Source organism: Betta splendens, chromosome 9 (assembly GCF_900634795.4).
Source record: "Betta splendens chromosome 9, fBetSpl5.4, whole genome shotgun sequence".
Classification (NCBI taxonomy): domain Eukaryota; kingdom Metazoa; phylum Chordata; class Actinopteri; order Anabantiformes; family Osphronemidae; genus Betta; species Betta splendens.
In genome coordinates, this window is record NC_040889.2 from 28,555,094 (window position 1) to 28,571,079 (window position 15,986).

At 43.9% G+C, this 15,986-nt stretch overlaps 1 protein-coding gene across 1 annotated transcript; it reads right to left on the minus strand.

Moving 5' to 3' along the window:
• Window positions 1-1,670: 1,670 nt before the first annotated feature.
• npffr2a (neuropeptide FF receptor 2a) lies at window positions 1,671-15,630 on the minus strand. Its single transcript, XM_029161114.3, has 4 exons — window positions 15,342-15,630; window positions 12,196-12,530; window positions 9,181-9,280; window positions 1,671-7,595 (listed from the first exon to the last, which is right to left on the minus strand). The coding sequence occupies exons 2-4, from the start codon at window positions 12,521-12,523 to the stop codon at window positions 6,743-6,745; spliced, it is 1,281 nt and encodes a 426-aa protein (XP_029016947.1). The 5' UTR covers window positions 12,524-12,530; window positions 15,342-15,630; the 3' UTR covers window positions 1,671-6,742.
• Window positions 15,631-15,986: the final 356 nt, after the last annotated feature.

The window sequence follows — 15,986 nt, forward strand, 5'->3', positions numbered from 1 at the left end:
ATATAAATTACATGTATCAGCTCAAAAACTGTAAAAATCCCGGCTGTAGGTCACAGTCAGTGTCTCTCGCTCACTGCTGTGCACATCACGCTCCAGTTCACAGAAGCCAGCAGAGCTTATTAAGCTGAACGAGGAGGAGCTGCTGTTACTGTGATAGTTCTGTGTTTGACTAGGAAGTATGTTTGGCTGCTGACCCCCGGCACCAGCTTTGTCTCTGCCTCTGCACTGCTTTTTGTTCATGCAGCAGCAAATTGCTGATTCCAATGAAACGTGGGTAGAAATGCTCATAACAGAGGAGGATTGGTCCTCGTTGAGTTTACAAAGACAGTTTTCAGTTTCCACTTGACAGCAACTGGCAATTAGATCTATGTTACTTCCTTTGTATAATGCATGACCATGTCACGCTCTGTTAATCAACCAGCCTCGTTAATTAGACTAGAGACACACACACACACACACACACACACACAAACGATGTAAACGTTAGCTGAGTTTGAGTTGAGCTGTTTTTAGGTTTGATCTTTACCTTTACAATAGATTGTATGACTAATTGTGTGTTGCTGCTCATTGATGTGAGACACAGTTGCCACAACGTGTCTCAGAAGCATCTGTAGTGGTGATGTAGACATTTGAGGATGAATTTATTTATTTGTAGCTGCAGCTTTTTTGCTTATGTCATTACGTTTTAAGCTTCCACTCCAGTGACATGTTGTGTCTGTGGAAGTGGGAGCGTTAGTCAGTGTACAGGTATATGTGAGGCCCATTGTCCCTATGGTATATGGCCCTATGGTTCACCTACAGAGGGATGGATGACATTCACAAAAGCAATGAATAATAGTTATCATAAATTTAAATATAGGCTCATGTCCCTCAGCGGGAGAAAGCGAGGCGGACGATCACTGGGTGATTAAATCAGATGCTCCCATATGCATCTGAATGTGTCCAGAATGCACAGCTCCACTGGGCCGACTGCGTCTCGGCTTTGTCTCTCTCCATCTGGCCAACGTGCCCTCGGTGTTACTCAGCATAGTGTGAAATGATTAGATACCAAGAAGATGCCAGCCTCCTTAATAGGTGTCTCATTTCAAAGAGTTTCTCTGAATAGTGTGAAATGGTTTTTGACTATATGCTCATCATGTGACAGATTTATTTGTGCAAATTACAAAAATAAATGGATCATTCCAGGAACCTATTTACCCTGTAAAAATGGTGAGCACTGCAGGAAAGCGGGCCTTATTGGCTTTATTCATATATTTTAATTAGTCATGGTTTTCAAAGGATATAACATAAATTACCTAATCCTTGAGACGATATATAAATGATGTGAGTCATGAATGCAAATGGAAAAATGAACAGACACTTAGTCTCTGCAGTGAATGTGCTTCCTGTTCAAAATACATTACTGCCGCTGTTCTTTCTATTCACATTCATATGAAACCTCTCTAAGGAAATGTGTTGGTTGCAAGGTTTGTATTTGACCTCTAGGTTGTCCAGACCTGTCCAGACCAGACTGTGCACTGCTGGATCCTTCTCAAACTCTAAATACCTACTGTGAGGAAGAATTACAATAGATTTGTGTTTATAAATTGCCCAAAATGTTTCCTCCCAGTGTTTAGAGGCAAAGATGAGCATTCGCTGAATCGGTTACTGCGACAGAATGATTTCTGTAATTAACGTCAGACCAATATCTTTTATTAATGACCATTTGGACAGTTTGCTGTTAACAAGAACACAGATGCCCTCTCTCAGTTTGGGCACATTGAAATATCTTAATACAAAGGCAAGACAGAAAAGCATAAAACCACAGTTTCCCAGCGTGGATTAAACAATTATCAGAAGAAAAACGGTTCAATATACTGTAAAGAAAAACACACTCAGTGACCAGAGCCATTCAATTTATGTCCTTCTCTTCACATGTGAGGGGTTATTTCGACAAAGCTGTGTTCACAGTGGATTGTCCTGGTTATACTGTGAGGATGACAAAGCTCCATTCACAAACATGTGCATGTTCATGTTCATCTCTCCACTGACAGGCGATTTGGAACATCCCATTATATCAGTCTAGACATCACACAGCATATAAGACCTCCCTCCACTGGCTGAAATGGTTTCATCATCACAGTTCTCCATTATCTGTATGACCAGACGTGCACGCTGGACTGCACGTTTCTGACACTACAATGCTTCACGTCCCTGCTTGAGCGCTTGAATGTGTCCGTCGTCACTGGAAGTGCTTCAAATACAATGATATGAAGAGTCTCTGGTCACTGAGTGCGCTTAGAACACAAAGGCAGGCATTATCTTTTCTTTGGAAAAGAACTGAAGAAGACGATGTCCAAAGTCTCTCACTGTTCTCACTTTTACAGGCTGCTCATTGTTCTACTGATGTAAACATCTTCTAGGTGGCGATATATTATGTTATACTGAGGACGGAAGTTTGTGCACTGGACAACATGCTAGTTCTAAAATGAGTGAGCAGATTCTACTGTGTATGAAGAGTGAAGGATTTCGGACACAGCCTTAATTTTAGGTTTTCTAAGAATAAACGGCATGTGCTGAAAAAAATGAAAGCACCATACTATAATCTGGATAAGTCGAGTCAGGCCACTTGGCGGCTTCGCCAACTTTTTCTCCTGAACCATCGTCCTCAGCAAACCCACCCTACGTTGCATTAATCCTGTAAACTGCTCCTGTTTAGCAGCCTGCTCCAGGACCCCTACATTCAGAGAGCTGGTTGCTCCAGGATTTAACCTGACATCCAGTTTTTCCACTGTTCTAAGGCTCATTACCACATTGGTAAAGAAAACTCAATAATTTTTTAGTCAAACTGGTTGACTTTACCTATTATTATTATTTATTATTATTATTATTTATTATTATTATTATTTATTATTATGTGGTTTTTTTCTGCAACATCTGACTGTAACACAAAAGGTTCTAGGCCTAATATTGTTTAATAGAAAATAGTTTTTTCTTTTGCTTATGTAATATTCTATTAAACATTCAGCTGAAAATACTGAAACTTTATCATGTTGCATGTCATTTCAGTTGAAATTCAGGAGACTGGGATGCGGCTGGTAGCGTTTACGTGTATCAACATGTGACTTAAGCAGAACCTGAACGTCTGGCGTTGTCTCTCGTAACGTCACACCACCGCCAACTAAGCTGCTTGTGCTGTAACTGAAAACACGGGACCACTTCAGTGTGAATCCCAATATGGCAGAATGTGGCATCTTATGGTTGGATTGCTCTGCTTTTACTGTTTTCCTTTTAGTTTATTTTTATTTCCCTTAGGAGGGAAAATGTACGATAATATAATAAAATTTAGTTCATAGTATCAGTTATGCAAAACAGATTTATTTATTTATTTTACTATTTGTGTTGACATTTCCTTGAGGCACAAGAGTTTTTGTTATTTATATCAATTATATCAATTCTGATTGTTTTTCATAAATTACATCAAATCAGGTGCAGTGAAAAGTATGAGTGACGTCATCAGGCCTGTTTCAATACCAACAACTTTGACTCTAAAACCCTGCACTTGGGTTTTGTTCAGACAATCACAGAGGTAATAGATCGCGTGATGAATAGCCCTTCACAATTAAATGGGACGTTTACGCTCTATAAAATCTCTTCTTAATGTAAAAACTATCATTTGTGTCCCAACATATAAAGGTTTTAAAGATTATTTAGGGATGCGTATGTGCAAACACTGAAAGCACACATGCTACAAGATATATTTACATGCAAACTAAACAGTACAGAGGTACCAAAAGGGCGTTTAGCTGTTCATCCATACAGGGTTGACATAGAAGCAGGAGGGTTTCACCACAGGCAACGAGATTTACAGATTCATTACACTCAATAGTGAAACACCTGTCACTTTGTGCTCGCTCTCTCTGTTTAGAAAGTTCGTTTCCATTTATTGTACAAACTACTTGAAGCTGACAGACATGGAGCTGGATTCGGTTTCCAAGTGTTCTTAAACACACTCTGGCTGAAAATTGTCTGTCAGCCGACTGATAGCATCAACTTTAACTATGCATATTCCAGAAGAAGGTATTGAAAAAGAAGGATTTTGGAACTGGTGAAAAGGCAATATTCAAATAAATGGGTTGGTGCCATCTTGGAGGTTCATTCAGCTCTGTGGGTTGCAAGTATGTGTGAGTTCAGCTGTAACATTTCAACAATCCATTCACTCATTCATTTTGCACGCAGTCACCAGAAGAGCCAGTCACTAGGATGTGACAAAACGCCAAACAGCTTCCAGTGGATTTAAGGGGGGGCGGTAAACATGCAGCGACCCGGATGATGTGGACATCCTGTCCTAACTTGAGATGCCTTCTCTTGACAACTGTCCAAATCTTTTAGCCCCGGCTTTGACTGCAGTAGTAGACGTGAGGTTACTGCAGAACAGCTCAGAGACCGGACAACTAAACCCTCTTGTTGCAGCACAAGTTGGTCTGTGCCTGGCAGTGAAAAAGAGCAAATCAGACAATCAAAGTGTGAGAACGTGACACCTGTTTTATGGATGTTCTGAAAACACTGTAGAGAAGTCTGTGACATGGGTTTAGTTACTGCACCAGGACAGAAGCTAAGAACCTCCACGATGGTTTCCAGCCCATGTACAGTAGCATGCCGCCTGTGGTTTCAAACCTTTTTATATCCATTTGAGAAGTTAGAGGATGCAGTGAATTATTAGTATAGTATCATTTTTACATGTGTGCTGTACAGATATTAAAATAATCTTTTTTAAAAATAATACCAGACACTAGAAGAGTAAAGATGTAAAGTAAGCACATCCCCTATGGTTTCTTTTTTTTAAGTTCTCAACCCAGCAAGAACTTTCCAAATCATAAATTCACACAGACAAACATAATCACGTTTTCGTTCCTACTCCTACTAAACATACTCACATTAGACGAAAGATATTTTCTTATTTACTGCACGGTCGACTGCACAAAACATTCACAGAGAGAAAAGAAAAAAAAAACAGCAGAACACTGATGTGACATTCACATGGCACATTCATAACGGGCTTATGAGAGAGTCATGAATAAATTCTGATCGGATTCCTGTTGTATGTTTACAGAGCAGATCCTGAATAAAATCATGGATGGTAATTCATTCAGCTGGAACCTTAACCCAACATACTGTATTACTATCAATAGTAAATTCAATTTAGTGCAACTCGTTTAAAATTTTATTGTTCAGCTTTGCTTTGTCCTGGTTCTGAACCGTGTTTATTGTTTTTTTTCCCTACGTCTGTAGTTTATTTACTGACATTCATCAGCCAAACATATTGGAAAATTTAAAAAAAACTGTTATTTAAACTGAAAATACAGATTACAAATTAAAATGTTTAAATGTAATAATGAGTCTGGAATTATTTTGTCACACCTTCGTGTCAGGGCGCTCTTCTGCTGCAGACTAATCTCAAACCTTCACTGCTTCTTCTACAACAGATACTGGACAACGTCAAAAGCAGATTTCACTTTCAATTAACTTTACTGTTCAGCTAATTGACAGCAAAACCTTTTTTGTTTGTGAAAAAAAGCTCCAGTATGTGGCCTGAATTTAGTAAAACAGAAACAATGGTCCTGTTGGCATGAGAGTTTATCAAAGGCCTCAGAATGATGTTAATTAGAGTTATAATAAACTCATTAATCAGAATAATGAGTCTCGGCTATTGGCAAGTCGTCAAAGTCACTGAATGCTAATAAGCATCTTTGTTAAATGCTTTTCAAGGCAAAAATTGTAAAGTTGCTTCAGCTTCACATGAGTGATGAAAAGACGATGTCAGATCACACTTGACTGGTCCTCAACTCACCTGCGTAATTGGAAAAGTAAATAATGTGTGTCGTCAAGCATAAGTGAGAAAACAACGAATGGTGAAGTCCTTGATGGTAAATCTACAATGAAGCACTGTCCTGCATGAAACATCTACTGTACAAACACTAGGACTCATTTACCAGTTTAAAATGTGAGCTGCAGATGTAGAAAGATCTTAGTTGTCACTTCCTGAACCACCTGTTAAATGGTGCTGGTCCAGAAAGGTTTTACAGCTTCTGTCGCTGTGCAGAAGTCTTGGCTTGTTATTTGCTCGCTCTTCCAGAACAGTAATGGTTCAAATATTTGGCACGACTCATTCTACAGGTCAGGTTTTCCTCTTCAGGGTACTTATTGTCATTAGCACTGAAGACCGAGGTTGGAGTGACTCAGTTATTGTAATTAATGTGTGACCTGCGTCTTTGTGCACTGTTTTGATAGTGGCAGCTGGTGGAGCAGCCCGTTATTAACTCGGTAAACTATGCATTGGAAAATTAGACCTTTCCCCTTGTTGACAACTGGACACAGAACTGCTTCCATTTCATAACATGGCAACATGCATTTCCTTAAAGGTGAGAAGAAAAGCTTCGTTCTCACTCTTACATTTGCTGAGTCCAGCAGTCTCTTCACGAAGGCATCTGTATCAGAGCTAAACCTGAGCCACCAAACGCACCGCTTGCTGCCGGACCCTCGAGGGCCAGTGTTGTCCTATTTCTTATCTACCTCATGGCAGCGCTCATTTTTCATTTCAAATTGCATTTGACAGATTAGACATCAGCTTTTAAACTGTCGGCTTTCGAGATTTGCAGTTTAGTTGCTCTGTCTGGATGGCTTTGCTTCGAGTAGTTCTGTACGAACAGTTTCCTTGAAACTTGGACCTTTGCTTGTCACCTTGAAGAATGTCTCTGTCAACTCAAATGGACACGGCTGTCACACCGCCACTACTGCATGATCCCTTTTCCAAGTCCTCCATGACCAAATCCTGCTCGGTGACACGATTGAGTCTCCTGGAGGTGTTTTTATCCAGGCTGTTGAGAGAAATGGGCTCCAGTGAAGTTTGTGCATTATTGGCTGGGAGCACGGAGTTTCCCTGCAGCCTGTGCGAGTAGGTTTTCCTCCTCTGTCCGTCCACTGTGCACAAGCTGAACTTGAACACGGCTTGAAATCCTCTGCGGAAATTCTCGTTAAAGAAACCGTAGATGATGGGGTTGACGCTGCTGTTGAAGAAAGCTAGCCAGTGGGCAAAGGGATAAATGTAAATGTTGATGATCCTGTACTGATTCTCTGTCAGGCTGGCGTAGTCGCTCAGCATCATGAGGGTCCACAGCGGCAGCCAGGAAAGGATGAAGAGCAGAGCGACTATCAGAAGCATCTTTATCACCCTCTGCTTTTTCTTTGACACGGTGTGGCGGTTTTCATGGCCGGGCTTTCCTCCTCCGGGAACAGCTGTCTTGAAAAGCGTAATGCCAATCCGGGCATACATGATGACGATGAGTGACAGGGGGGCGAGGTAGATGTTTGCGAACAGGACAGTTGTGTAAATCTTCCTCATCTCCTGGTTGGGCCAGTTCTCTCTGCACCAGTAAAATGGACTTGTTTTGTTGTCGTAGCCCAGTAAAACCCGAACGCTGTGTTCCTTTGTCACCTGTAGCATCACGCCGGAGGGACACATGATGGATATGGCCAGCACCCAGATGATGACTATTATCAAGGTGGCTGTGGAGATGGTCAGCTTTTGCTTGAATGGGTAGACGATGCATCTGAATCTGCAAAGGGATTGAAAAAAGAGCGGATGAATGAGATGCAGGCACACGAGTCTACTGTTAAAAATGTCCTCCCTGTACTTTCTATCATCATTTCAGTGGTACATGGACACATCTGTGCTGGAATTGATTATTAATATAGTAACAATAATATAGAGACAAGCATTTTAGTCATAGATATTCATATTACTGTGTTATTCCAGGAGACTGCAGGTGTTCCAGGCACAGCCTTTGTGTCCGATGGCTCAGAGTCGCCTGAGTCACTGCTGTCGTGCTTCTTTGGTCTTTGGATGCTCGGGTCTCTCCCTCGAAGCACTGAGCTCTTGTTGACATTCATTTATATAAAACCTGTGCATGTCATTACTTAGTGCTTTCTTTCTCTCTTGTTGTGGCTTTTCATTATTCACAGATATTCTCTGCCTTTAGCTGTTTCTGACCCAGCAGACCTCCCTAGGTCTCATCTTCAAGACTATTTAGAAAAACTGAGCTTTTCCAGGAGGAATCATTGGGTTTTGTATCATTTTCGGATGTGCTATATTATTCTGTTGGGCTGTTGCTGTGATGTGTGTCAACATGATGCTCCGGTTCTCTCCTGCTTGTGCAGGTCCATAAATAATAAGTAATGTAATTTTCCTTTATACTCAACTGAAATAACAAACAACCTACTGTATTAATAAACACGAAGGTGGTATCGAACAGGTCAATCAAGGCAAATGCATAATAGTTTAATTCAGACCTGGTTTCCAAGGAGTTTAGCAAAGTATCTGTTTTTCATTTGTGTTGGTTGATTCCTTCATGAGCTGTTTAAATGGAAATAGCTGCAGTTCCTGAGAACTAATTGTACATATCTGCTTTCAGACTGACTGTAATGCAGAGCTGAAAACTTAGGACAACTAACCAAACTATTACTTCTTTTAAAAGAACAAGTATGTCGTCTTTTTAAGAAAAAGATGAGCCCGAGCAGAGCTTCAGTGACATTTGGAACCTCAATGTCTAAAAAGGCCGTCTGCAAATTTACTGTTTTGATTCATGGCTCAGGCCACATTTCGTTAGGAATTCCTGAACGTAGAAGGGCACAGCGACAAGGCTGAGTGAGTGTTTTCCAGTTTCTGTGTGGCTGAACACACTTGAGCCACATCAGCTGATTGTGTGGGAACGGAGCAGTGGTGCTTCATCCCTGGCATATAAGGCTTTAGGTTATTATTTAAGTCATGTTTGTGATTGTATAAACACAACAGAGCAGGTCCTGTAGGAATGAGATGGGCTCAGCTTGTCTGTCACTGCTTAATCTCTAGCTTCTCTATCAAAGTGTCGAAACGCATGACCTTTAGTTCGACATTTCTGTACCTTGGTTTGTTTCATTCATATGCACTGGTTCTGATATCGGCAGTACACTATCTTACAACCTCTACTTATCACTCAGCTAGCACACACAAACATGTTTAATGACTTGCATTCATATGAGCAGAGTACATGGGGAAAAGGCCTGCCTGTAAAAGAAGACCTGGCGCTGGATAAGTGCTGAGTGGTTCTTTATTGTCTGAAGTGTTCTAGGAAGCAGCAGTAATAGAGAAAAACACCACTGTACCTGTCTACGGCAATGGCAACTAGAGTGAAGACCGATGCTGACACAGAAATCCCCTGCACCATCCCACTCATTTTGCAGACCAGGCTTCCAAAGGGCCATCCTAGTGACAGGAGAAAGCAATTCAGCGGATTCATCACCACATTCACTGTTCAGACCTCAAAAGTGGCCTTTGTGATGAACTGCAGAGGAGGCTAATGAGGATGAGGGAGCGTTTGGATGGAACCAGAGGTAAAGATGAAAATGAGGAGTTTCACAGGCATTTAAAAAAAACTTCACAATGTTTTACAGTGCTTTGCTTTCGTTTCATCTACCTTATTTTACACATACATCCCAGGTTCAAATCATCCTTTTTACTCTTTCACTCTTTTCATTGAGCAGTGGCCTCATTTCACGTCTATGTTGTCGTCTTGATCTACTTCTGCGACTGACACAGTGAACGTTGTATCAGAATGCGTGTTCCACCACCTTCTGGAGGTGGCTACGAACAAGGCAAGCGTGATCTGTGTTCAGCTTGGGATGATTCATCCGCTACGCTGCAAAAGCGACAACGAGAAGCCTGTTGTTGAGTTTTTCAAAGTTTTTCTTTTTCAAAGAAAACAGCACTTTGTTCTCGTCTGCATCACATTTAAATGCAAATCACGTCTTCATCTGTAGTCAAAAAAAGAGAGCAGCATTTTTAAACGTGTGTTTTCAGTGGCAGCAGAAAACACTTTGCTTCATGGGCTCTGACAGATGCTGAACTGTATTGTGTGGAATGACAACCCACAGAGATAGTTCAGTAATTATTTTGCCAAATGTCATGTTGCTACTTGATTGGTTTTAATTTGCATCTGCCAAACTGTATCAAACTAATAATAATATTAGTTGTAGTCAGCTGTAAAAATCTAATGCTTTTAGATAATAATGGATTAAAGTTAAGATTTGTGGGTTTTTGTTGAAGTACATGTAAGAAGCCAGAAGGATTTTAAATGAAATTAGCCACCAAGATGCTTTTAGCACTCAAATTTTGTGTTCCTCCATTTCCAATAGTAAGGAGCAGCAGACTAGACCCAAACAGTATGCGAGCGCTGTAGGAGTGGAAAGCTGTGAGTGCAGACATCCGCCACAGGAGAGTCATCAGAGTTTGGGGCAAAACCTTGATGAGATGTTTCTATAGTGTTTGATCAAAGCAGTGTTTGACGTTGTGACTCACAGTCGGAGCTAAAAGCAGCTTTTTAGGGAAAAGCGTTGCATGACTAATAGATGAGGCGGGTGGTGACAGTCGCTGAGCAGAGGATATTACTGCTTAAACAGAAGCTGGGACCTCCAGTGTATTAAAAAATAAAGGCCCACAAGCCTTAGCAACGTGACTGGACAAGAGAAGTGTCACAAACACAGCACAGCGTCCACGCTGTGTGGACGCCACACGTTGGATGGAGAGAACGGGTCCTCCCACCTTTATGGAAGTGTTCTCACGTAATGCATCATTTATTCAACACAACACAATATTCAAACACGAGTCCCAAACTGTGACCTGAGGACTTAATGAGGAGCAACACTTTGGCTTTAATTGTTGCTTTCATCCTTTTCCCCGTCTTTGCCTTTGATGTCATGAACCGCTGCCAGTCAGTCACCAACGGCAGCTCCTTGAACAGTAATGGTGAATTAGACGAGCGCTCACTTTGAGACACAATGGCAGATTGTTAGCTGTCCAGACTCACCAAATACTCAGTGACCTGATAAGCAGTTAGATCTGTGCAGTTGGCTGGTGGCAGAGTGCATTGTGTAACCAGCTCTGATGTGGGGTTTTCATCAAAGCATAAACTACAAGCGTAACCAAAAGCCGGAGTCGTGCCTCGCGTTGCTAGGAGGCATCTCCAGGGAACGCTGAACCCGAAATCCCGTTTAAGGCACAGAAGTATTTTTCTATCTGTTTTAAGCTGCTCCATATATTCACCAGCGCTTTCCCACCAATGTCACTAATTTTAGAGAAGCCCAGTGAGCAGCAGCCGCCTCTCATCACGCGCCCTCAGAGCGAAGGTGGACCGATGATGAGCTCGGCCCAGTTTCTCTGACACAGTGGTTTGCATTACAGCAGACTTCAGACTTCAATTTTCATCTCTGACACAGAAGTCACATGCTCTGAGTTTCTCATATGACTACTGCTCTTTTTGCAGCCACAGCCTGATTTAACGGAACCCTGCTCTCCAGGCATCACTTTCTCTCCTACTCGGCTCTGATTTGAGACGTGCCGCTCTGACTGGCTGCTGGAAGCCTTAAACAGAGCTCCAGTCGCATCTGCTTTGTCTTGTTGCTCAGCGGAAGGTCCTACTGTGCTTTATTACTGGGTTTGGTTCAGTTATGAACACTGTTTATTATTCCTCAAACGTGTACATTTGGATGATGTGTTACTTAGACCTGAGTTCTGGCAGGTCTCCTGATGAAGCCTGAGAGCTTCATCTCTCCACACTGATTCCTTTCTGATTCCTGTTGATACACACAGCCTCTGACACATGTAGCCTTAAACTGGCACATGCTGTGTCTTGATGTAAGTCAAGGCTGTCAGTTGAATCGGGGTCGGCTGAGGACCGTTTAAAGCCCTGAGCGCATTCCACAGGAGTCTGCGTTTAAAGGCAGTGGAGGAAATGGGCTGAATGGAGTCTGGCTCAGAATTGTGGTGTCAGTAAATCACTCATTGTGTGGGATATTAAAGAAGCTGCATCTGATAAAGTGTTGTTCATTTGCCGTCATTTATGCGATATTTGTCTCAAGCGGCCGTCTATGGCGTCGGATCAGGACAGTGTTCTGCTCTTACTCCTGACGGCCGCCATTAAAATGCCCATTTCCAACCCTTTAACCACAGCCTGCTAAAAACCAACAGCTGCTGTCAGGTTGTTTACACTCTTTCCTTCCTTCACACACGAGGAGTTTTGAATTATAGTATGATGGAAACGAGTTAGGATTCATCCTCTGGGGAACTAGAACATGGACCCCAGCTTCCCCCGGCTGGGCCCGGACCGGCACTGGGCCGCTCACCTGTGATGATGTTGTCCAGGAGGGTCGTGGGCATGCAGAAGATCCCGACCAGGAGGTCGCTCACAGCGAGGTTCAGGATGAACAGGTTGGTGACGGTGCGCATGTTCCTGCTCCGCAGGACTATGAAGCACACCACTCCGTTCCCCACCATGCACACGAGGAAGATGAGCAGGTAGGACACGATGAAGATGGCGGCGGTGGACGGCTGGTGCAGGTAAAATCCAACGTAGGTGATGTTGTTCGGAGGCAGCGCCGACCCTGAGGAGGAGTTGTAGGTCGTCCAGTTGTCGCAGAGCTGGCTCAGGTTGTTCTCCGGCCCCTCGTTCATTTTAAACCTGGAAGTGACGAACCAGCAGACGCACCATGAATATGATGATCATAATGAGGACAAACGAGGCTTCAAGCGGCTCCTCGTGGATCCGCTGCGTGTGCGTGTGCCAGATCTCCAGATAGATTTAAAAGAATGGTCTTCATGAACACAAGTCGCAAAGCACCGGGCTGTGAGTAATCAGCTGAGCACAGAATCAAGACGGTGCCATGCAGCTCGCTCTGAATCACCCTTTGTTTCCATTTAGACTATGCTGATCTCATTATGGGATGGCTCTGCATTCACTGGATCACAATTAGTCGACCAAAGTAGGATCAAACTGCCTATTTCCTGGAAACCTGCGCTTCCTCGTCTAATTAGTAATTCCCAAATAAGTCCTTGATCAGAAGCTGTTCTTGGTCCTCACGTCAAAGTCATGATGGAGGAACAACAGTGTCAGGGAAAGGTTCGAAAGAGGCCAGGCGTGAGATTTGACTGGGGGGAGTTTAGATTATGGGCCAGGAGAGCGTGAGCATCAGCCTCGGCAGAGAAGCGGGCCGTGACCCGCCTCCCGTGTACGTGCAAGCGTTACATAACGCATGCTGTTAGAGAGCACGAGCCTTTGACTGGGGATACGGTCAAAGGCTCAGGTGCCGAGTGAGCGGATTTCATGGCTTTCATTTAACACTGAGGATTATCCAGTATTTCTCTTTGCTTTATAGGAAAAACCAACGATCAATTAGTGGAATTGTGACAACTGTGGCAAAGCTTCAGGGCAGCGGCAACATTTAGATGGAAGAAAACCAATCATTCCCTGCGAGTCTGACCTTCTGGGCTGTTTCCTGCTCTAAGTAACTGTCCACCGGCTCCGTGTTCACAAAGAGAGTCTAAAACGGCCCCAGAGATGCAGACGCCACAGTATCTGTGTCCCTGGAAGCTGAGCACAAAGCTGACGAGCTGCTGAGCTCTGCATCCGCTCCTTGTTCCCAGCTCCAACGGGACCCAATGATTGGATATCATTTGCGTGCGGCCGCTTCCAGGCTTTGGACGGGAGGACGCGTGCTGCCGTGTGCACGGCCTTCTGGGCTTCGCTGTTGTTGTTGGCACCTTTTTCTTTCCTGTCTGAAAAAGTTCCCCTTCATCACGACAGGAAAATGTGTCGTTTGTGAGAAACCTCAGATGGTGCAATCGCTGCAGACTCACCTCTGCTTCTCTGTGTGGAGGAGCTGTGAGAGAATAATGACTCCGGCGCAGCTCTGGAAATGCAGCTTTAACCAGATGAGGAGAGGCTTTTGCGCCGGCATGTTGTCAGAGACACGAAGCTTGTGCATAAACGCAAATGGAAGATTGATGTGACTGTGATTGTGCGGCTCCGGGTCCAGCTCAGTGCGACGCGCCAGACGTGCTGCTAAACTTGATGATTGTTTCAGGAAATGCTCCGATGAATCAGAGCTTTGAGATGATTCTTCACCATCCAGCTGCTTTAAATACCCTGTTGTTCTATTCTGTGGGAGCTACAGAAGGAAATGACAGGCTGCTGTAGAAGAGGCTGGTGTTGTGTTCCTGCTCTTTCAGCGTGTCCACCTCTGTTATCCGGTAACCGCTCCAACTGTGGCTAAAAAGCCCCGTTTCCTGAATGGAAGTCTTTTAGCATTTATTGAACAAAGGTGATTTTGGAGGCTTTTTCAGCCTGAGCGGAAACGATGCTCTCCACAGTCACTCAGATTTGTGCCTGTGGTCAAACTAAACCTTGGGCTTCAAAGCAGAGCGTGTAAAAGCGCTGCTGTTTCACTTGTGCAAAAAAAGTGATGAATCACACAAAGTGCGTTTTGCATTTCAAAAGGAAAGCTGTTTTAGGAAATGTCTGTCACCTCCAGACATTTGCTTTGTCTTCACCATGTCAGTGGAACCTCATTAAACAGCCATCATCGCACATTATCGGTGACCGGACCACGTTCAGCGAGGAGACCTGCAGAACAGCTTAAACACAACAAAGAGTCATGCGGTCAAACTCATGACGCCCTGCTTCATTACTTATCATCAGTCATCGTGACATTCTTCCTGAAAGAAAAATGACGTGAGCCTGTAATTTGCCTCCCCAGAGTATTTGGAAAATCCATCTTAATCCAAAGACATAATCTCAGAAATTGCATGGATTGATTGTGTAATATCCCTCCATGCGTGTTCCAGTCCTTCCGTCGGTGAATGGTCCGCAGAGGGAAGCGGATTCCACGGTTCCCTCACCATTTACACCCGCGTGTTCCAGACGTATTTACTTTGATCTATAAACTGTAATATATATATTTGTGCTGAGCAGGTTTCGACGCCAGCCGTTAATACAGCTGCGCCTTTGTGTGAGTACGCAAATAGGAACTTGATACACTTCTGCGCACATTCGTTTTCCCTATAATGAACGGAGAGACCACAGAAAATCTAAAGGCGCACGTTGCGCCAACACCGCGCGCAAAGCAGCCGCTGCGCGGCACGCGCCGCTGCTTTGTTTTGGGGTTGGAGGGAACTTTGCGCGTCGATTTGAAGGAGTGTTGGTGCAGATGTGAAAGGCAGGTGGGCAAACGCAGCCAAGAGGCGCCTGCGTGGGTCTGAGGCGGAGAAGCGGGCGTTGGAGCGAAGCGCGACGCGGAGCGGCGCGGAGCGTGGAGCGGCGCGGGCGCGCGTCGGAGCCGCTTCGTCTTCGCCGTCGCCCAAGAGTCGCGAAGTGCAAACCAGGATTTAGGATTTACAAACTTACAGCCACAACATGATGTCAGCATTTAAACACGCGTTCTTATAGCTGTGGTGTTAAACGACTCCATTCATATAAACTACCAACTATTCCTACCTTGTTTGTTGTGGGAAACTGCGGCGTCCACTGAAGAAACGAACAGAAAAAGACGTCCACTCCTTCGAATAAGAACGAGCATCGGCCGCTGAGCGCGAGGACGGAGCTGTGGTCGCGCCCTGTGCCGGTGTCAGTCCGGTTCCCGGTGCGTGGCGGAGAGAAGCGTCATGAGGCGCGCGATGCGCGCAGCCCGCTGCTCTCGGCGCAAATGAGGGATTTACAATGGGCTCATCCTTCCTGATGCGTGGACGTGGACGTGGACGGTGCAGGGTGGGATGTTAAAACGAGCCCACGTCTGAATAGACACTGAATGAAAGGCTCATGCAGCACAGCTGTTGATCCCTAAATATACAGTATGGAAGAGATTCAGCGTAATGAAAGTCATTCATCCGTGACCCTGGACCGGTAAAAACGGCTACAGTGACCAACAAATGAAATGAATGTTTTACCAGTAAATTATAGGCTGCTTTTTATTAGCTTGAACTTGAAGGACGGTCAAACAGCCTCTGGTCCCTTCACAGAACCTGAGACTCTAGTCTCATTCCCTTCATTCAAAAAGATGTTGATGACACAACAATTACCCGCCTGCTTTAACAGTGTCTTCTAGGGCTTTTCTATTAAATCCTTTGTTTTTGTCAGTAAATG

Excerpts from the sequence above, each read along its gene's own strand:
- npffr2a (XM_029161114.3), bottom strand. The coding sequence starts at position 12,523 with ATGAACGAGGGGCCGGAGAACAACCTGAGCCAGCTCTGCGACAACTGG. Across the intron at positions 9,281-12,195 it reads CCTGGACAACATCATCACAG|GATGGCCCTTTGGAAGCCTG; the intron begins GTGAGCGGCCCA and ends TCCTGTCACTAG. Across the intron at positions 7,596-9,180 it reads GTTGCCATTGCCGTAGACAG|ATTCAGATGCATCGTCTACC; the intron begins GTACAGTGGTGT and ends ATCCCTTTGCAG.